We start from the raw sequence: 22,124 nt of genomic DNA, 5'->3' as shown, positions 1-22,124 counted from the left end.
GTTCCGTGCTGTCAGCGGAGAGATGGCATGGAATAACATTAGTAGACAAATAAATTTGAGTGGTGTATCTAAAAGTAAGAAAGATCACAATATGAAGATAAAGCTCGAATTTGTAATGAGTCAAATAATCGTTTATAGGTAGGGGAGTTAGGGACTGGAATAACTTACCTAGGGAGATGTTCAATAAATTTCCAATTTCTTTGAAATCATTTAAGGAAAGGCTAGGAAAACAACAGAGGGAATCTGCCACCTGGGCAACTGCCCTAAATGCAGATCAGTATTGACTGACTGATTGATTGATTGATTGATTGATTGATTGATTGATTGATTGATTGATTGATTGATTGATTGAACACTCAGCCCTCAAGCTAGAAGTCTTAATTGAACATGGTTAAAATCCTCGGCCTGGCCGAGATTCAAGCCCTGGGTTCTCTAAACTATAGGCCAGTATGCTAGCCATTTAGCCAAGGAGCCAGATGCCTAAATGTCACACATGATACCAATATATCATCATTTAAGAATGAAGACATCTTACCTGCAATTTTTCTGTAATATGGTTTTATTATTTCATTGTTGCTGTATTTTCTTTCTATTGCTTCCCTTCCCAAACTGACTTATCATTGTATCTGTCCCATTATGTATTCCTTTTAATATTCTTTATATATGACCTGATTTGAAATTATTTCACAGCAAAAATTATGTTCTCAGCAACTAAAATTATTTGATTTTGGGATTAGTGCTAAATATTTATGGCAATTCTGTTATTTTGTTCCTAGAATGAAGTTCATGGAGAGTGTGTTGTTGGTCGTATCTGTGGTGGGCATTTCAGTGGTACTTGGGTACCCTGCAGAACCACCTATCACCTTCTCAGCAGTTTCTACTACAACACAATCACCAAGAAAGGGACCCATTGATCCAAACCATGTTCCAGAGTCAGTATGCAATAATATGCTGCCTATACATGGTGACTTTGCTCCCAGCAATGATCCACCTCCTTATGAAATCAAAGTGTCGACCAACAAAGTTGCACCAGGAGAAAAAGTTACAGGTAATTCTCATACAGTGGATATAGAATTACGCTTTGTATTTATATTTTCATTTCATTGATAAAAGTAAAAACAGCCCGCTTGGTGGTCAAGATCCTTAAGGCATTGAAGTCTAAACGGTCTGACACCATGGTTAGTTGATTCGAGTCCTGTTGGTTGAAAAAAAATGTCACCATCAGAATGTTGGCCAGCAGGGTAGGGGAGGTGGTGTTATACAATTTCTAATCACTAGATTGTGTGCCAAAAGCCTGGATTAAATTCCAAACCTTTCCGCAGTGCTCATATGCAGTGAGGGCATATGACACTGTTGATGGTGATTCGTCTGTTGGATGGAGACATTAAGCCTTGAGCAGCCCCCTTGGTGCTATTCGACAGGAGTAGGCTATGTGGCGACACCAGGTTTCACCCTCTCCCTTCCTACTATCATATATCATGTCATTTATTTCATCTCATTAACTCCTTTGATGAGGTTGACGTCAGGAAGAGTATCCGGTCATAAAAACCCACCATGACAGATTCATCTCACCTAATACCCAACCCTGTAGATAAACGGGACAAGGGTTGGACAAACATTGATAAAAGTAAAAATGAAGAAATATCAAATTCTTCATCTTTATGTAATGGCCTGAAGGCTGGGTCATTCAAAGGGTTGCAAAGGTTTAATAGCTGCCACAATATGAGTTCACAGACATTCACACATTAAGGTTGAATCATGAAAGAACTACAAAGCTATGAATGCATGATGTTGCCACTAACTCTATCTTGAATCTCTACCCTATTGTAAGCACATGTCACTTGATCATTTACTACTGTACTATGTCAGTTTGCCAGTTTAGTATGGCACAAGGAGTAGCCTAGTGTGTGAAATGTATGAAAACCACCTAAGATAGAGCCTTGTAACATATTTCACTAGGAGAGTTACCAGGAATGGGTTTACTTCTGTAGTGCCTGTCAGCCCACCAAGCCTTACTGTGTTGTTTGAAAATGAAAAGAAATAACTTCGTAAACTATTAATGGTGTGGTATCACAGTAGGCTAATAATTAAATCATTGGTATATTACAAAATGTTAGAAGGTTATATGACATAAATTGTATAATTTAATTTGCATACCTTTTTAGTATTTATTTATTTATTTATTTATTTATTTATTTCCAGAGAGTCTATACAGAGTTCTCCTCCAACTTAGATCCTGTGTTGTTAGTAGTGAACAAATCAAATCTAATATACAGTTATAAGTACTAAACAAATTGTAATAGGTATAGTGGGTCCTTCATGCAGTGATCACTGCTCGGTGCAGCCTGGTGTTTACCAATTATTCGGCAATTGCCAGGGAATCGCGAGGAAACTCACGATAATAATAAGAATTTATAATAATAGAGATAATAGCTCCCTCCTGTAGTGATAACTGCTGGATGGAGCCTGACTATTAACAAAAGAATAAACTGTAATAGGGATAGCGGGCCCCCCACGCAATGATCACTGCGCGGTGGAGTCTGGATACTCACGATACTAAAAGGATTTTGGAATAATAGGGATAAAAGCTCCCACCAGTAGTGATAACCGCTGGATATACCTTTTTAGTGTGAGAAGACCTTCCTTATTGTTCTATGATGAGCAAGTGATCAATCAAATAATTAAATTCCATTTTCTGCATGAACCTTCTTCCATTGTTGAGGAGTGCCAAACACTGAAAACCACTCCCCAGCCATCGATGAACCCAAGAAAATCTCCACATATTTTATTGTTGAGGAAGAGTGTTCCCTTAAAGAAATTGGTGGTCAGTGTGCTTAGTATCTAGAACAGTTCCTACATTTTGATACACTTTTATGAGATCCTCCTTACAAAAGAATTGACACAGATATGACAAATTTTCAGACTTCTTGTCATCCTGTTTTAAAAGTTTAGAAAACATTTCTGGTATAAATGTTTGTTGGGAAAGATGGAGCGCAGGTTATCTTAAATTGTAATTTCTGACAAAAAAGTTGGTATTTAATAAAAAAGTATTAGCCGTTGCTTTTTGCAGCACTGCTAGCATACCTCTTATAAATGTTCTTTGTGATGATTTAAAAGCTAAAAGAAGTCATTTATGTATTTTAAAAAAAGAGGCATTCAAAAAAATAAAGTAAGCTATTGCTTGGATGGGGAAAAGTGTCCAGTGCCCAGGCCTGAGAGTGAAAGGATACAAACAATATATGGCTACAGGACCTCCATTACCATGCTCACAGGCCTTTTTTGCTCATTTTACAAACTTCATTGACTAATGTCAAACTCTAACTGTTGTATGTCTTACTATAGTTCTATTATAGGAGCAATTACAACTAAAACATAAATCTAATACATAACAGTTTTTCTGGACATTGAGAAAGCATATGACCATGTACCACGCAGGCATATATGGGAATGTTTAAGACATAAGAAAGTGCCCGATAATATCATTGCACAAGTACAACGATTATATGATGAAACCAAGTGTTGTGTCCAGGTCCAGGATGGAAGGTCAGGTTGGTTCAAAATGAAGAGTGGAGTCCAGCAAGGAAGTTGTCTTTCTCCACTTCTCTTCATAGTCATAATGGATGAAGTTTTAAAAGCCATTAAAAGAAAGGATCCAACAACTAATGCCCTGGTTTTTGCTGATGATGTAATGGTATGGGGTGAGACAGAAGTGGAAGTACAAACTAAACTAGATCTCTGGTATGAAGGTTTTACAACCTTAGGTCTCAAAATCAGCAAAACAAAGACAGTTGGTTTGGTGATGAGTAGAAACCTTCCAATTGTTCATCTGAGAATTGGAGATGAGGAGATGGATATTGTAGACAACTTCCAGTATTTAGGAAGTGTTCTGTCATCAGACAACACCATACATCATGAGATTAGCAACAGAATACATAAAGCTTTCAAATTCTATCACGCTCTACGTCAAATACTTTGGGATGAAACATTTCTGTTAGTTTCCAATATCAGCTTGTACAAAATATATCTAGTACCTATAATGGCGTATGGCCTGGAAGCAGCAACACTTACTGGACCAACAAAGAGTCGTCTTCAAACAACAGAAATGAAGTTCCTCTGTTCTTGTCAACAAAAAACAAAACTGGATAAAGTAAGGAATGTGGATAACCGGCCACAGCTTGGATTGAAAAGAAGCTTGCTGGAGACTCTAGAAGTGAAGGGATTGCAATGGTATGGTCACATGAAAAGAATAGACCTCATAGGACTCCTCGAACATACTTTGAGCACAATGTTCCTGGGAAGAAACCAAGAGAAAGACCTCGTGATGTTTGGGAAAAACAGATATTGAAGGACCTTGAAATTAGAAATGTGATATGGCATCGCATATATGAGCAGCACCTGTTGGATGGATAGGACAAACTGGAGGAGAGTCGTACACAACCGCACCCGGCTTGCTGGAGTGAAGAAATGATGATGATGATGGCATAAATCTTTCATTTTAATAATGTTCAATTAGGCAGTTCACCAGAACTGTCTCAAGTACCATGCAGTTAACATGAAAGACTTTTCTTAAGTTTAAGTCCCAGTAAACTACTTCATCTTAATTTCCTTAGGCATGTGATTTCAAATTAAAAATACTCAGCAGATTTCCTTTACTTACAGGCAGCCAAAAGTCACCTTGTTCCTATATGCAGCATATTAGTCCTTCTGCCTAACAAAGCCTTGCAACAAATAAGGATGAAAATTTCATCTATACAAGAAAATTCAAGCCATCGTTGTAACTTAATACTCATTATTGACATGTTAGTGTTGCATCCTTTGTCATGAAGTTTTATAAATTGATAATTTTTATATTTTTTTAACTTTTTCTTTCCTGAACATGCTATATTTTTCATGTTACAGTTACAGTCATAGGAAAGGAAAATGCAGACTTCAAAGGACTCTACATACAAGGTCGAATAAATGACATTCCTGAAGGACAGTTTGAGGATCCTAATCATCCTAAAATTCGTGTGAATAACTGTCCACCAGGTGAAAAGGTATAGTGACAGTCTTGTATGTTGCCTTTGCATGCATCAGTAACTTTAGGCTTTATAAAATTAAAAATATTATTATATTATTATTTATTTATTTATTTATTTATTTACTGAAATGATGACATGTCGGTTATGTTTACTCTTGCAGAAGATTCTTAAGCTTTTCCTTCCTCACTCTTCCACCAAGATGTTTCATGGCTTGGTCCATGACTTTTTGGATGCATCCCTCATTCACACACATTATTATTATTATTATTAAAATTATGATAACACAAACCATTTTAGCTTCTTAGGACGATGGTTAGCACTTGTCAGCCCTTCTAGACTTCCATTGCTTCTTCATCTTGATGGAGAATTCAGTTCTTTGCTCTATGGACCAGTTTGCACCAGGCCGTCTTGTTGCATTTTCCAGAAGATCCGTTAACTTACGTACCCAGGTACTTCTTTATTTTGTCTTAGAGACATCAACCAGATACTCCTTCATAGCTGTTGCCCGTGGAATGGTACATTTCCAAGATATGAGAAGATCAAGAATTGTTCGAGATATTCAGGTGTTAGGCACTTAAGACAAATGACTGTAAAACATAGGATGGTGCTTCATCTTAACAAGTGAGAGCTTTTCAGAGTACAACTCTGCATTTGACCTCAGGTGATATTCACCCTCAGAATTCTGATGTGAGACAAGGATCTTCCTTAGGAATTTTCTCTCTTTCATTTGGATCCTCGCTATCTTACTGTGTTGAGTGAGGGCTAAGCATTCAACAGCAGATAAGGCTTAAGGACATACTACCATGGTGTAGTGGTGGTATTTGGCTCGCCATCAGTGGCGATGGACTTTGGGTGGGCAAGGCAATTCCTGCCCCTCCCCATGACCTTAGTGGGGCAGAGTGTCATTTTTCCCCACCAAAAAATTCTCCTCCTAGATGTTAAGTCCCTCTTCACTGAAACGTGGAGTTCAGCGTATACACAAGAAAGCTGCTAAGGCATTAGATCTGGAGAAGGTGGCAGATGATTTCATAACAAGAAATTAGATTAGAAAGTGGATATTCCTTCCTTAATAATGGAGACTGTTAAGGCAGTACATCTGGTGGTAGAGCTTTTCACATTTCATATCATGAAATGAACATTATACAGTGATAAGACATTTATTCAGAAAAAGTTTTTGAGAAACAAGTTCTATTATGGTTCTGTTTTACTGTTTGATTGTGAATATTGTTAATACCATAGGAATGTTTGCATTAATAGTTGTTCATCATTCCACATGCCTTTGTTCATGTTAATCATGCCCCCTCCCCACACCCCTACCACAAATAATTACCCGAAGCCTGATTTTCATGACATGGACTGATAAGTGGGTTTAGAGAAGTGAACCAAGCTCGATACCTGCAGTCGCTTAAGTGTGGCCAGTATCCAGTATTCGGGAGATAGTGGGTTCGAACCCCCCTGTCGGCAGCTCTGAATATCGTTTTCCGTGGTTTGCCATTTTCATACCAGGAAAATGCTGTACCTTAAATAAGGCTATGGCCACTTCCTTCTCACTTCTACCCCTTTCCTCCCATCGTCGCCATAAGACCTATCTGTGTCGGTGCGATGTACAGCAACTTGTTAAAAAAAGGTGGAAAAAACTTTCAGTGCATTTGGCCCAATATTTCAAGGCTTATTTGTCCAATTAATTAAAGGAAATTACCTCTCCAAAATAATTAAAATGAATGCAATAATAATAATAATAATAATAATAATAATAATAATAATAATGAAAATCCACAGCCTGTTTCCAGTCATTTGACCAGGTCAGGATTGGAATGAACAAAGCCCCCATCCATTGGCGAGGATAGGAAATGTGCCGGCTGCCGAAGCCTGTCGCACTCCTCCGGGGCAAAGATAAATCACTGACAGATAAAATGTTAATAGAGAGAGTTGCTGGAATGAAAGATGACAGGAAAAACTGGAGTACCTTGAGGAAAACCTGTCCGCCTCTGCTTTGTCTAGCACAAATCTCACATGGAGTGACGGGGATTTGATCCACAGTATCCAGCGGTGAGAGGCTCGCACACTGCCACCTGAGCCACGGAGGCTCAATAATAATAATAATAATAATAATAATAATAATAATAATAATAATAATAATAATAATAATAATAATAATAATTTTAAATAAATAAAGATAAATCAATAATCGTTATAATTACTAGAAGGAGTTTGATATTTTAAAAAATCACACAAGTGGGAGTGACTGCTTGGCCCTCATGCACCGTGGTGAAATAGAGAGGATCAAACTGAAGGAAAGGAATTTCTTACAAAAGGTCATTGGCCCACAGTTAAATTCTGAGGGTGAATATTGCCTGAGGTCAAATGCAGAGCTGTACTCTAAATTCAAAAAAGGTCTTGCTTGTTATGAGACAACACCATCTTTTCATGTTCTCACACCCAAATATCATGAAAAATTCTTGATCTTCTCATATCTTGGAAATGTACCACTTCATGAGCAACTGCTGTTGATCTGGCTGGTGTCTCTGTGCACTGGTTCAAAAAGTTAAGTTAGGACTTGGGTACATGAGATAAAGGATCTTCCAGAAATAGGAGGAGAAGAAAGTGGTGCAAAGTGGAGTGAGGAGCAGTATTCTCCACCAAGATGAAGGAGTACCGGTACTCAAAATCCTAAAAGGCGGACAAGTATTCCTGTATGGCTGAAACAAAATGTTAGAAAAGCTTTAGAACAGGATGATGATTAGAACCCAGATTTCCATGCAAATGCATGTTCCTAAATAAGCTGTTTACACTTGTGAATGCAAATATTTGTTTTATGACTAATCAATTCCAAATAACCGTACTTTTTCCATGCATGTTTGCATGTTTTGGCCTTTTTGGGAGAAAATTCATGCATAATGCATATTTTGAAAAAATTGGACTTAATAGTGAATAATTGGACATTTATATTGGATTATATGACTTTTCTTCTGACTTTGACACATATAGTACGTTAACTTGCATGATAGTGCCTTATTTGAACTTTGGTTTGTAAAATTTGGGATTGTACGTCCACGTTATTTGTCTATCACTGCAAGAGAAAAAAAATGTATTCCTGGTACTCTACTTGACAACCAAAGTTAGATGCATACAGGTCCTATAATCCAGTTAGCCAAGCACTTCTTATCTGTTGCTTGAATAAACGTTGACAGAAGCGGGAAGATCTCCGCGTCGAACACTCTAATCCTTAGAAATAAGGTGTCCCAGTAAAAACTGAACCCGAAATTTTGCACTACTAAATATAGGCTATTTCTTTTTTCATCTATGTTAGATGAAGAAATCAAAACTTGAATCACACTTCTTTGATGCTGCGTTCCTGAGAGAGCAGCTTACAAACCTTGATTTTGCACTGAATCCTGTTTTGTTTTCCTGGAATTTCTTTCCCCGAACTTCCACTGGTCACACGCCTAAGGCCAAAATAATTGCGAAAAGAAGGGAGTTGGAAAGCAGCACGCTAACATGCTTCAAATTGTAATTTAGTGTTGGACTGTGCCGTGAAGTATTGCTGTTATGTCACCTGTTAAAAGTCTATGAAGAGACCTCATGTCTAAATGGATTGAAGGAAAGGAATTTCTAAGTTATTTTCTTGAAAGAGATAACTTCAGATATACTTCATCCTAAATGTCTTTTTTTAAGTATGAACCTGTCACTTCTTGTGGTGTAGGAAGATCATTTTCTGTGTTCAGGAATGTTCTGACAGATAAAAGAATGAACTTAAGTGAAGAAAATGCGGATAAATTTGTTGTTGAACATTGTTTCAAAAAGAAATGAAAGTATAACAATATGTAACTGAATTTGGTAGTGAATATTTTCTAGTTTATTGTCCATGTTCCATCATTCGATAGTGCATGAATGCATGCATATATTGAGATTTGATAGTGCATGGAAATTCAGGATCTACTGATGATGTATGCTTCTTTGAGTGCTATGTGTGGAAAGCAGCAAATTCTAATTTGTATATAGATAATCGGGGAGTAAAATATCAATACTGAATTCTTTGCTACTTCAGGACAGCTGAATGGTGTAAATAATCACCTAGAGATAAGACTGTCATCAAAGATAAATTTGGACATAGAAATCTAAGGACTAGAATATGAATGAGAGGAATTTCCTACAAAAGATCATCATTTCACATCAAATTTCCGAGTGTGAATAACACTCAAGGTCAAATACAGAGCTGTACAGTACTCTAAATTTGAAAACCTCTCACTTGTTTCATGAAAGCAACATCAAACACTTTCCAGTATCTCTCTTGAATGCTTAACACCCAAATATCATGCAGAATCCTTGAGCGCTATGTAACTAACAGATATTAGCCGCACATAAATCTGGTAAAAACTTGCCCAGCAAATCATATTTCGTCTAGTCTCACAAAAATAAGTTAATGATTTTATGAGGTCACATTTTGTCAGTTTCTATGAGCATCTTTATCAATATACAGTTCCAGTTTCCTGGGTATTCATAAGGCTCTTCCACTCTCATCTATTAATGAATTTCTTGTCCTTCATGACATCATCCAGTGACCTGCCCCTGACTGTAATATCAGTATCCATCCATCTGGTTCTAGGTGATTTCCTTCTCCCTCTCTTTTCAAGTACACTTGGGCTGTCTAGTTGAAATGTCCTAATCCCAGCTTCCTGGCTCATCTCCTCATTTCTTAACTTTTCCATCCTGGTCTTCTGGATAGTGGATCTCAAGAGCTTTATCTGTCATGCCTGGTTCTCACTTGTTGCACTCTGTTAGTAACCTCTCTTGTGGCTAAGTTGTCTCTGGAGACTCTACTGCCAAGGTAGGTGAAACTGTCCCCAGTCTCCAACTGGTAGTCTGTTAGTTTGATGCTTGCTTGTCAGCCATCTCTGTTCACTGCCATCATCACCATTGTAATGTCCTGAAACTTGGCCTTCTATGTGTTGAGTCTTGCCTGCACCTTCTCTTCTGTTTCTCTCCAAATCATAATGTCATGATCAACAGCAAATGTGTTTAGTTCACCCAATGTTTCCTTAATGCTTTTCATTATATCATCCAGAACAGTAATGAACAGTAGAGGGAATAGTGCACTGTCTACTGTCCTGCTGCTCGTAAACCATAACGAGTGATCCTCTCCAGCTCATACAGCTGGCATAATCCTTGTATTGCAGTTTCCTTACAACTTCTTTAGGCACCTTCCTTCTTTACAAGCACTGCCAGATATTCTTTCTTCTGACATTACTGTATGCATTTTCAATATCCAGGAATACCATGAAGAAGTCGTTGACTTTCACCCATTGCTTTGCTATCAACATTCTTGTGTCAGCATCATCCTTGTATGCTGAATAAAGAGTAACCTTGATAATTCAATTATTGATAATCCAATGTTTGACCTCAAATAATAAAAAAAATCCAAGCAAAGTGGCTCAGAGTCTACATGGAAGTAGCTTATTAAGGTTCCAATGGGTTAATGCTTTTTACACAACTGTCATACTAAGGTTTAGAAATTTAATCATGGTCATAAAACTAAGGCCTACTGTAAATGCTCTTCTTTGTTTACAGAATGCTGCCAGTTATATCAGCAGTGCTGTCCCTACAAAAGAAGTGAAACTTGACTGGACTGCCCCTAATGCCCCAGGAAAAGAAGTTGTTTTTAGGTATGTTGACATGCATGAATAATCAATTACCATTTGTTCCTGATGAAAATAAAAAAATAAAAATGGAAAATGAGTACTGAAAATAGAAACAAATGGAGAAACATTTATAGATTTAAGGCAAGCTACAGTGATTGGTACAAAGAAACTAACATCCAGAAATACTGACAAAAAAAAAAAAAAATAGAGCATATTGTGGGTGTATTACATTCCATTAAACACATTGTTTGTCTGCATCAGATTCTTACTCACACTTGAACCTCTACATTCAAACGTCCGTCTCTATCGCTAAATGGTTAGCGTGCTGGCCTTTGGTCACAGGGGCCCCAGGTTCGATTCCAAGCAGGGTCGAGAATTTTAACCTTAATTGGTTAATTTCGCTGGGATGGGGGCTGGGTGTGTGTGTCGTCTTCATTATCATTTCATCCTCATTATGACGTGCAGGTCGCCTAAGGGAGTCAAATCAAAAGACCTGCATCTGGCGAGCCAAACTTGTCCTCAGACACTCCCGGCACTAAAAGCCATATGCTATTTCATATACATTCAAATGTAAACTTGTATTGTTACAGGACCAATATCATACATAAAGTGAGATTATGACTTACCAAGAATCAATTTTGCTATATATGTTAAATCAGAATAAGAGACAAAAACTTTGAATTGCAAGGAAAACCATATTTTTTATATAGATGTATGCAAAGAACAGAAACGACCTATATTCTAATCAGTAGATCAGTTTTCTTTCTTTTGTTTTTAGATTTTACATACTAAAATAAGGTGATCAGATCATAATTTTAAATCCTTATTGCTTGAGTTAAAACCCTGAAAGTAACAGATGTTATTATCAATAGATTAAATTTTAAGTTTATTACTAGACTAAAGAATCATACTGGTATTTAACTCTTTATTACAGAAACTCACCTTCTAACAGGCTTGTCATAAGACACATTATAGTTATGTATGATGTGTTTTTGAATGGTCCCTCTATTCAGTACAAACATATGTGAATACAATTATATCTTAGCACAGTTATACCCTCATTTTGTATTTTGGTACTAGTTTCAACCTTTTTGGTCATCATCAGCCATCACAATAATTGGTACACTGTAATGGTACATCATGCAACAAGTCTATAATGGCAATAATTAAGACACAGGTATGTTTGTAAAATGAGTGAAGCGAGCTTTATAATTTCCATACGAGTGTCTTAATTACCATTGTAGGTGAGTTGCATACGGCTGTTTATGCTCGACGATAATTATAACTCCTATTTTTTAAATATTCATAAATTTCTGTCCAGATGTCGCTTAACAGTTGAGTTTACTGAACAGAGCGCAGAGCGCATGCTCTGGATTATTGATTTTCTGTGAGTGGATCAAAGACCTTGACACTGTCATATGTTTTCAAAGCTTTGATGGAAAGTCATCATAACCTAGCTTTATTTCAAATACAGATTGTTTATTGTACAGTTGGTGAAGTGAATTTGCGGGAATGTGCCATGGGGTTGTGGAATATTGAAAGTAGAAGGTGCATTGATGTTAATATTTGTGTCTGACATGTTTGAGTTTGGAAACAATTGCGAAGCTAGTGCGTTGATCAAACAGTTGTATCATAATGAAAATCTGAACTCTGATTGGTGGAGAACCTGTATCATAATGAAACTTGAACTATAATGAGCCTCATTAAGATTCAGTTTTCTGGCATATACTATTTATATTTCGGCATCGTCGAGCATAAAAGCATTAAAAACCTGAATATGTCTAAAAACATAAACACAGATAAAAGAACTTCAAAAAACACTTTAAAAAAGTCTGTATAATGATCTTGACAGTAATGATCAGATTGGCAGCCATATTGCCAACTATAACAGTCTTGATCTAACATTGATGCACATAACACCTGTCCTTGAATGAAGCTTGTAACTCATGGTTGTCATTAAAGCTGAGGTGTGTGACGATGAATGAGGAGGGGGGGACATCCATAAAATAGATCCTTACAGACCAATAAAACTATTGAGGCAGGTTGTTAGTGGATCGTGTATTTGAAGCCAGAAACGATGTCCCCCTCACCGGTAGCTTCAAGGGAACATTCATCACACAGCGGCTCCTGGCAACTGGTTACTCAGTCGAGCTTGGAGCAGTGACTATCACAAGTTACAAGCTCCATTCAAGGACAGGTGTTACACGTACCGATGTTAAATCAAGACTGGTATAGTTGGCAATTATGACTGCCGATCTAGTCGTCACTGTCAAAATCACTACACAGACATTTTTGGAGTATTTTTTAAAGTGTTTTATGTGTGTTTATGTTTTTAGACAGATTCAGGTGTTTAATGTTTATATGTACCAATGATTGTGACAGCTTATGATGACCAAAAAGGTCAAAACTAGTACCAAAATAAAAAAAATGAGGATATAACTGATACTAAGATATAGTTATATTCACATGTGTTTGTATTGAATATGTGGACCATTTAAAACCAAATCATATGTAATTGGTGTCAATATGGATCAAAAATGAAACTTGTAGTGTAGGATATTATAGTTAAACAAATATATTACTAAGAATACAGATAGTTTCTCAGAAGCAGGATTGACTGACTCTATTACTATCTCAGCAGATGTTGATAAGAAGCTTTCTTTCTTCCAGATATCAACTATCAATGCTGATAGAGTTCATTTGCACCCTTTAATAAACCATAAAGGGAGATGTACCGGTATTTCACTTGATATTTTTCATTGATGAATGAGGATATTTTATAACTGTTTAATTCTTCAGTGTGTCAAAACTAATTTATGAATAAACTGTCTGACTCATTGGCTGAATGGTCAGCATCCTGGCCTTCGGTTCAGAGGGTCCCGGGTTCGATTCCCGGCCGGGTTGGGGATTTTAACCTTAATTGGTTAATTCCAATGGCACGGAGGCTGGGTGTATGTGTTGTCTTCATCATCATTTCATCCTCATCACGACGCGCAGGTCGCCTACGGGAGTCAAATAGAAAGACCTGCACCTGGCGAGCTGAACCCATCCTGGGATATCCCAGCACCAAAAGCCATACGACATTTCATTTATGAATAAACTAATTTAGAAACTACCAGAAAAAAAAGAAACAATTTAAGTAAAAATGAAATTTTATTCTTGAAAGAACATCATAAGATTCTATCAAGTCACGCTCAAAAATATTTAGAAATGCATAAATATTTATATTTGAATTCTGTTTAAATCCTTCAAATTTGGAACTCAACTTAGTGAAGTCTTCACTTCTCTTCGCTCTTGCATGGAATGTCTATTTACGGATTTAAATAGAATGATCACAGAAGAACTCCATGGTAAAAACTTCTGTGTACATGAAGAAGTCCATGGTTTGTCTACAACAGGGAACACAAGATGAATCTTTAAAGATAATGACAAGGAAGGCTTCATTATAGATCCGACCATCCGATTTGAGCACCATGTCAGCCAGTCTACCGAAGTTCACCTATCTGTGTCACACCGACACAGATAGGTCTTATCGCGACGATAGGACAGGAAAGGGCTAGGAGTGGGAAGGAAGCGGCCGTGGCCTTAATTAAGGTACAGCCCCAGCATTTGCCTGGTGTGAAAATGGGAAACCACAGAAAACCATCTTCAGGGCTGCCGACAGTGGGGTTCGAACCTACTATCTCCTGAATACTGGATACTGGCTGCACTTAAGTGACTGCAGCTATCGAGCTCGGTCATCCTATTCTACAAAAATAAATGCCAGCTGAATGAAGTAGAGATTTTCGGCCTAATGGTTGGTGCTCGTGGCACAATACAGTACCTGCCTTGTTCATAGAATTCTCGAAGAAGTTCGACCTGCCTATGAATAGCATTGAAAGAATAGTTACCACCACCATATGTGGATCTGTACACATTCTGAAATCTCATTTGTTCGGACCTCGATAATTTATAAAACACCATATTACCACTATGTCTCAATATGATCCTGATATGCTTTACTTTGCCCATTGTGGCAATTGCGGGAAGTCGTCAGTTCGTTCAATAAATATATATAACATAAATATTTCTACATTTCTAATTGTTTTTGAGAGTGACTTGATACAAACCTGATAATAAGCTTTTGGAGTTATGCTCCATCAGAAAACAAGGTGAAATTGTTTATGTTTTGCAAAGAACTTTGTTCCGTGTTCTCATAAGAAAATCTTGTGTATTCACGAGCAAGACTTCTCTAATAATTATTCATTATTGTTGGATTGAAAATGAATGCATGGTATCTACTTATCAACAGTTGAGCTGAAGCCAGGCATTGAACCATTCAATTAGTAAAACTTTCTTTTAGATTTCTTTAGTATCATCCTCTTCAGTTTTCTGTTTATATTTCATTATGTGAAAATTTTAGTTGACTAGGCTACAGCAAAGCTCACCACATTGTTTTAATGTAAACTGAACAATAGGTAAGTGAGAATGTAGAATAATGTGATCCTGGTTAGCTGCTAATGACGCAAAAGAGCCATCTTTCATTTAATGATAGTCAGCACCATGATATTTAGTGTAACTGAACACTGCAAATTATAAAGTATTCTTATTTCTTACCAAATTCACATCACAATATTGTTTGAAGAGAATTATTGTTTCCAATCACTTGTCAAAATTTTAAAATTTATATCCCCAGTTTTGAAAATACAGGACCTTCAGTGTTCCTTAAGCAACTCATAAGAGGTGGAGGACACTACTGTTGCCTAGACTTTTATTAACTTCTCTGCAGAACCCTTCTCAGTTCTAGTCAATATCATAGAGTACTTGTTTATTAATGTGAACTATAAGTGGATGAAAAAGAAATGGAAAATATATGATTTGGTAATTTGGTATTTATTTTTTCCAGGGCCACTCTTGTGAAGAACTTCTCTGTATTTTGGGTTGGTGTAGTTTCAGAACCAGTCAAGATTCAGGTTAGTAGCAGTTATCATAACATTACCTCTATATTTTTCTTTGTCATACAGTATAATATCTCTACTACTACTACACTACGCGCAACTTTTGGTGATACCTGGTTTTACGAGGGGTGAGGAGTAAGGAGGGAACTCTTCCAGTTCCGGTAATACTGCCAACTGAATGGAAATGAAATCTGAATTGAATCGATAGGATCGATCGATATGAATTTTCTAAACCTTTTTTATCTTAGCATGGATTCTCTGAAATATCACTTTCACAATCATCACTGCTATCTGAAGTAGTATTAATTCTCAGATATATCACTTCCACAATCACTTTCACAATTGTCACTGCTATCTGCAGTAGCCTACATTAATTACAATCTCGTCCATGGCTATTTCCATGACACTGTTGTGCCTCCACTAAGTGGAAGTTCTTCCAGTTCTTTCACCTTTCTGCAATACCCCTCCCAATCTGCGGCAGATAGTAAATGGAATGCCCCGATGGTTAGTTGTCGTTAGTGAACTGCTGACATGTCTCCCATAATATTGCGTCGTTTGAATTTGCATTTTATTTTTGCCCATGCCAATTCAATAGAGTTCAGATCACATTTGTATCGGGGAAGACGAAGGACGCCGTGACCTGTTTCACCAGCCATGATGTCAACAGAATAACTTTGAACTCGTGTTCAATCCTAACGTATATTTTGGCTTTGCTGTGCAAACAACAACAGCACTAATACCTAAAGTGTACGCCATATGTCGCACGGTGATGCATAGCCGATTCAAAGTTTGTGTTTCAAAGGTTGCCAATACGAATCTCGAAGATAACCGAGATCTACCGATTCAGCACTAGGGAGCCCAGATATCACTAAAAGTTGTGCGTATTGTACTACTACTACTACTACTACTACTACTCATCATCTATCACACCAGTAATCATAATCATAATTCAGTTTCGAGCACCTGCTGGGTCAGGATGTTAATGATACTGTCCCTTCTTCCTCTATTTGACCACCATTTCTGCTTCTCACCTCTATTCCCATCTAAAGTAGGTTCCTTCTTATTTTGTTGTTCTTAATTGAGTCCAAGCACCTTAGTCTGGGTCTGCCTCTTCTTCTTTTTCAATCATAGCCTCCATTATTTGCTTCAGTATACTTCCCTCTTCCATCCTCTCGTCATGTTCAAACCATGATGATTTCTTTCTCTCCATTCTTTCAGAAAGCCTTCCCACTCATATTTCCTCCCTGACATTCTCATTTCTTACACTGTCCTTTCTTACCTTTCCTATCATACCTCTTAAAATGTATTCTCACGGTTGTGGATTTTACTCTTCTGTTTGTTTGTCAGTGTCTAGGACTCTACTGCATAAATCAGTATTGGGCAATAATACATTCTGGTACATCATCACTCTACACTTCCTTGGTAGTGGTACTTCCTTCTTCCAGATCAAGTTCTTTACACTCCTCTGATATTCCTTTGTGTTCAGTCCTGAATCTTGCATCTGTTCAGTTTCCAAGTAGGCTACATGAAGCTTTTCACAATTTGAAGATCTTGTATCCCAAACTTTACCATGTCTTTCTCTTCTCTTTCTCTTCCTCTTCTAATCAAAATCATTGCCTTGCTTTCCTTCACAGTTATTTTCTTTCCATAATTACCATTATACCAGTACTTCCTCAACATATCCAGATCACCTCATACTTCCTCTCCATTTCCTACCCATCCCACAATATTATCTTCAAACATCACCTTCAGCTGCCCGTCTCCATATTTTGTCTTTGTCTCCTTCATAATTACATCCATATGCAACAATGGTAAAACCATATTTCCCGGTCTTAGTCCAGTTATATTCCAAAACCATTCTGTCCTAACCACAAGAGATTGGACACTGCTGCGACACTTGTTTTTTTCTTTTTTTTTTTGCTAGGGGCTTTACGTCGCACCGGCACAGATAGGTCTTATGGCGATGATGGGATAGGAAAGGCCTAGGAGTTGGAAGGAAGCAGCCGTAGCCTTAATTAAGGTACAGCCCCAGCATTTGCCTGGTGTGAAAATGGGAAACCACGGAAAACCATCTTCAGGGCTGCCGATAGTGGGATTCGAACCTACTATCTCCCGGATGCAAGCTCACAGCCGCGCGCCTCTACGCGCACGGCCAACTCGCGCGGTGTGACACTTGTTAGACAGTGTTTGCACATATTCACTAATTTGTTTTGAAATTCCTTTCTTATTTACGACATTTCATACCTTTGCTCTGGGGACACTATCATGTGCCTTTTTTAAATCAAGGATTGTCATCACCATTTCTCTTTTGCATTCCCATTGCTCTTTATCATCTGTCTCATACTGAAGATGAGATCTAGTGTTGAACTTCCATTTTGAAAGCCATATTGCCTTTCCTCTCATTCTCCTTTCTAGTACCCTTTCAAATACTTTTGTAACCAGAGATATGAGTGTGATTCTTTGATAATTATCACAAAGACAAAGCATTATTAAAATCTGAAAGATAGACGACCATTTACACAATTTTTTAAAGATGACTTCATACCTAAAGTGATGACTGAAATGTAACTGGGGTTGTACTGTACGTCTTTATAACTTCAGGGATGTATTGTCTGTATAGAAATATTATATCATAAACATACTTCTCATTGACCTAATATCCTAAAGTATTTTAAGTACTGGTAGGTACTGGCAACTAACATAATTCTAATGGCTAAGAAAGTTGGTGGGGTGTGACTTACTTCAAATTAAAGTTCAGCATATTGTTGACTGTGCAACACATCTATTAAAGAAAATAGTTTATGTTGGGTCCACCTTGTCAATACACTTTTAATGATTTAAAATTATTTATTTTATCATACATGTGTCATCACTGATGAAGGGAATGAATATTGCTCCTGAAACAAGATAGAATATATAATTTTCAATCATTAAAAGTATATTGACAAGATGGACCCAATATAAACTATTTTAAATAGTTTATTTAATAGATTTAGACAAGTCAGTACAGGATCAAATAAAATTCCTATTATGGTTAAGTTTATTTACAGTGTGCAACACATGTAAATAAGCTGAAGATTCCTTTTGGAAAAAGGCTCATTCCTCTAGTGCTACCATAATTTATGTATGTTGATTCCCTTTCACATGTATTGTAGGGTTTATTTAAATAGTATCTGTTCTTGTAACTGTGTTGGTGCCTAATGATATCATAACTTTCTTTTCAGGGTTAGAGAATATGTTTTTTTCAGTCCAGCAATCATCTCTGGTACCATACAAGATTTTCTACATGATCTATCCTCTGAAGACTTACATTTGATAAATACAAAATAAAACAAAGATATATCTGTGAATACATTTTTAAGCAGTACCTTACTGAAGAACAGAAAATATTGTGTTTGTTTTAGAGACAAATAGTATAACAGATATTATCACCCTCTGTCAAACTTGAATCATATATTGGCATACTTTAATCCTGTAGAAGCTACTAAGCAGTTAATTTAACAATTTGTTCATGTTATATAAAAATCATGAGTCAATATTTAGCTAAAATATCTACTACCAGCCAGGACTACAAATTTTATTTTCTTGTGAAGCATATGTCATTTACCAGTATCGGTACTGCTTTTAAAAATGATGTTCCCATACAGAGCTTTATATTTATGACTGAATATATTAATATTCCACAGAATTACTAAGTTATTCCACACAATCATTTTAATGCATAAGTTATATATTTATTCTGTACTCTTGTTATGGAAAATAAAAAAAATAAAAAAGTTTATGCACAGTAGTTTTAAATGGATTATTAACAATCCCCATTCGTATAGTTAGACATTTGGTATCTTTTGAGCTCTGCTTAATGTGGTGGCAGGAGTGTATAATCACCATATATTTAGGATATTATTAATTACCGGTATCTATTTTGATTTTGTATAGAGCTTCATATTTTTTCTATGAATCACATTTTTTGTGAAGTCCTTTTAGAGGACTATACCAGAAGCACAATTACATACCAGTACTTCCCACTCTTATTTATTACCTAAGTCTTGTATAAGTTACAAAGACAATTATTTGGTTTTAGTGGTTATATTAATGAGTTTCTAAGGGTGTATCTTGTGTCTGATTGTTAGCTATATGCAAAAAATGAAAAAGTTTTGATTTCCTGTGCTTATAATTTGTGAAGAAGTCTGAGAGTAGTTATGATGGTGCATTTCAGTCCTATTTAATCATCTCTCTAACAATACCAAACACAATAATGTTTGGAAATACACTTGAATCTGCCCTAACGGACACCCTTAATGAGCGGACACCTCCCTATTCAAACATTTTTCCTTGGAACAGATTTTATTTTACATAAAACACATGTTAAACTAGACTCAATTAAAGGGCCACCTCAAAGTCTGGACAGTGGATATCACCATCAGTCCAGTCCACTTGCCTTAGGCGGACACTTTACATGTTGCAGGGCACCTTTTTTTACACTAGACAGTGTCATCCTTTCTTTTAAAAACATTTTGCAGACATATGGAAATCCCTTTTGAATGTTTGTACTATTTTGAGTCCAAGGAAAGAGAGAGTCAAATGATGGCTATATAGGAATGCTGTAGTGCCATAAAGTTAATTCTTCTGTACATTCTTCCAAACATTTCATTAATGGCCGTTGTGTGTTCTAACTACTGGTGTATATTCTGAGAATTTTAATTGCCAGGAATTCCTCCAGTGACTGTTTACTCACAAGTTTCCTAGGGATTTTCTACCCAGCTTGCATCAATCTATTTAAAACTCAGATTGTCGCTGATAAAGTCAAGATCAGGCAGTCAACTTGACAAGGAGAAGCTTACAGTACATGTGCTAATTAGTGAGACAGATATATCCTAGCATTTCAGTCATCCAGTAAACAAAAGTGACAAGGGACGAGGGTGTTTAGATCTCGAGACAAGAAGAAATGTGATTATAGAAAGTGCCAAAGGACTTTTAGTAAGAAAGCTTGCTGACAGTGGCATATCCTGAGGGCTACCAAGGCTATCAGTGAAGCCCAAACCTCAAATGTGAATGATGGAAAGGTAAAGCACATTATAATGCAAGCATCTGACACATTGTACCATTTACAAAACCTGTAAGCAATGACAAGAAACATTCCTTGTATTTCTTAGTGCAAGGCATCGGAGACTGACACTGCAGCCCAGGCTCTGCATCCCTCTCCCCTCGATCACCTCATGCAGTGTGCTGCTGGACGTGCAATAGGTGCAGGGACCGAGTGTATAGGTGTGCTAGGCTTTGCTCCGTCAGTCCACCGTTGCTAACCAGGGGGAGAGAGCAATCATGCGTTCCTTTTTGTATATACTTCCTCACCTCGTACTTCTGACTTAATTATATTGATACCAGAATGCTGGTATTTCACTTCTGTTTATTTCTACATCCTTGTAGGAAGACACTGCAGGGCTGCTGTTATAGGAGTAATATAATTTTCTTTTTATGGGTAGATCTGCTAAAATGAAATGCAGTCTTTCAGGTTTAGTATTCTCTTTTGTTTGGAACTGAACCTGTGATCATCTACCGAGGAAGCCAATAAACCAGTGAATGACGGGTATGAAATGAAATGGCGTATGGCTTTCAGTGCCGGGAGTGTCCGAGGACAAGTTCGGCTCGCCAGATGCAGGTCTTTTGATTTGACACCCGTAGGTGATCTGTGCGTCGTGAGGATGAAATGATTATGAAGACGACACATACACCCAGCCCCCGTGCAAGTAAAATTAACCAATGATGGTTAAAATTCCCAACCCCGCTGGGAATCGAACCCGGGACCCCTGTGACCAAAGGCCAGCACGCTAACCATTTAGCCATGGAGCCGGACAATGACGGGTATGACCGCATAACACTGTAAAATTCCACATTTTATTTGATAATAATAATAATAATAATAATAATAATAATAATAATAATAATAATAATAATAATAATAATAATAATAATAATAATAATAATAATAATAATAATTCTACCAGTGTGTAATAATAACTTCGTGTGGCTATTTCTTAGCCGAGTGCAGCCCTTACCAGTGTGTGAGAGACATTGTATGAAACAAAGATGTGCCAATGAAGTGCAAGAAGGTTTTATAAGTTACTCATCCTATTATAAACCTATACTGACCTATGCTTTAGCAGCCTGGACGTTAACTAAGCGGAACCAAAGGAAGATACAAGCAGCTGAAATGAGATTTTTGAGGAGCATACAGGGAAAGACAAGACGAGATAGAATACGAAATGAGGAAATAAGGAGAAACATGGGAGTGTATAAACTTCAAGAAGAGATTGATACAGCAAAGCTAAAATGGTTTGGACTCATGATGAGAATGCCAGGAGAGAGAATACCAAAGAGAACATTCATGGGTACAGAGATTGGAAAGAGGCCTAAGTGATATCCTAGAATGACATGGAGGAGCTCTGTTGTGGACTGTATTGCAAATAGAGGAGTCGATAGCAATCAAGTACTAGAAGAGGAATGGTGGAAAGACTGAGTAAGGTGGA

At 37.1% G+C, this 22,124-nt stretch overlaps 2 protein-coding genes across 3 annotated transcripts in view; one reads left to right on the top strand and one right to left on the bottom strand.

Annotated features, from left to right (window-relative positions):
- LOC136857936 (putative defense protein) overlaps positions 1-19,387 on the top strand; it is a 36,890-nt gene extending 17,503 nt beyond the window's left edge. For both annotated transcript variants that reach the window (XM_067137036.2, XM_067137035.2), the window contains exons 3-7: positions 777-1,048; positions 4,900-5,036; positions 10,590-10,684; positions 15,546-15,612; positions 18,822-19,387. In XM_067137036.2, the coding sequence (XP_066993137.2) occupies positions 778-1,048; positions 4,900-5,036; positions 10,590-10,684; positions 15,546-15,612; positions 18,822-18,827 (576 nt within the window). In that variant the 5' untranslated portion in view covers position 777 and the 3' untranslated portion in view covers positions 18,828-19,387. The remainder of the gene's footprint in view (positions 1-776; positions 1,049-4,899; positions 5,037-10,589; positions 10,685-15,545; positions 15,613-18,821) is intronic.
- LOC136857934 (FMRFamide receptor) overlaps positions 1-22,124 on the bottom strand; it is a 434,139-nt gene that overhangs the window by 120,445 nt on the left and 291,570 nt on the right. The gene's annotated exons all lie outside the window — the stretch shown is intronic.

This window comes from Anabrus simplex, chromosome 1, assembly GCF_040414725.1.
Source record: "Anabrus simplex isolate iqAnaSimp1 chromosome 1, ASM4041472v1, whole genome shotgun sequence".
In the NCBI taxonomy this organism is placed as follows: domain Eukaryota; kingdom Metazoa; phylum Arthropoda; class Insecta; order Orthoptera; family Tettigoniidae; genus Anabrus; species Anabrus simplex.
The sequence above is the reverse complement of the archived record's forward strand: the minus strand, read 5'-3'. Positions and strand labels throughout refer to the sequence as shown.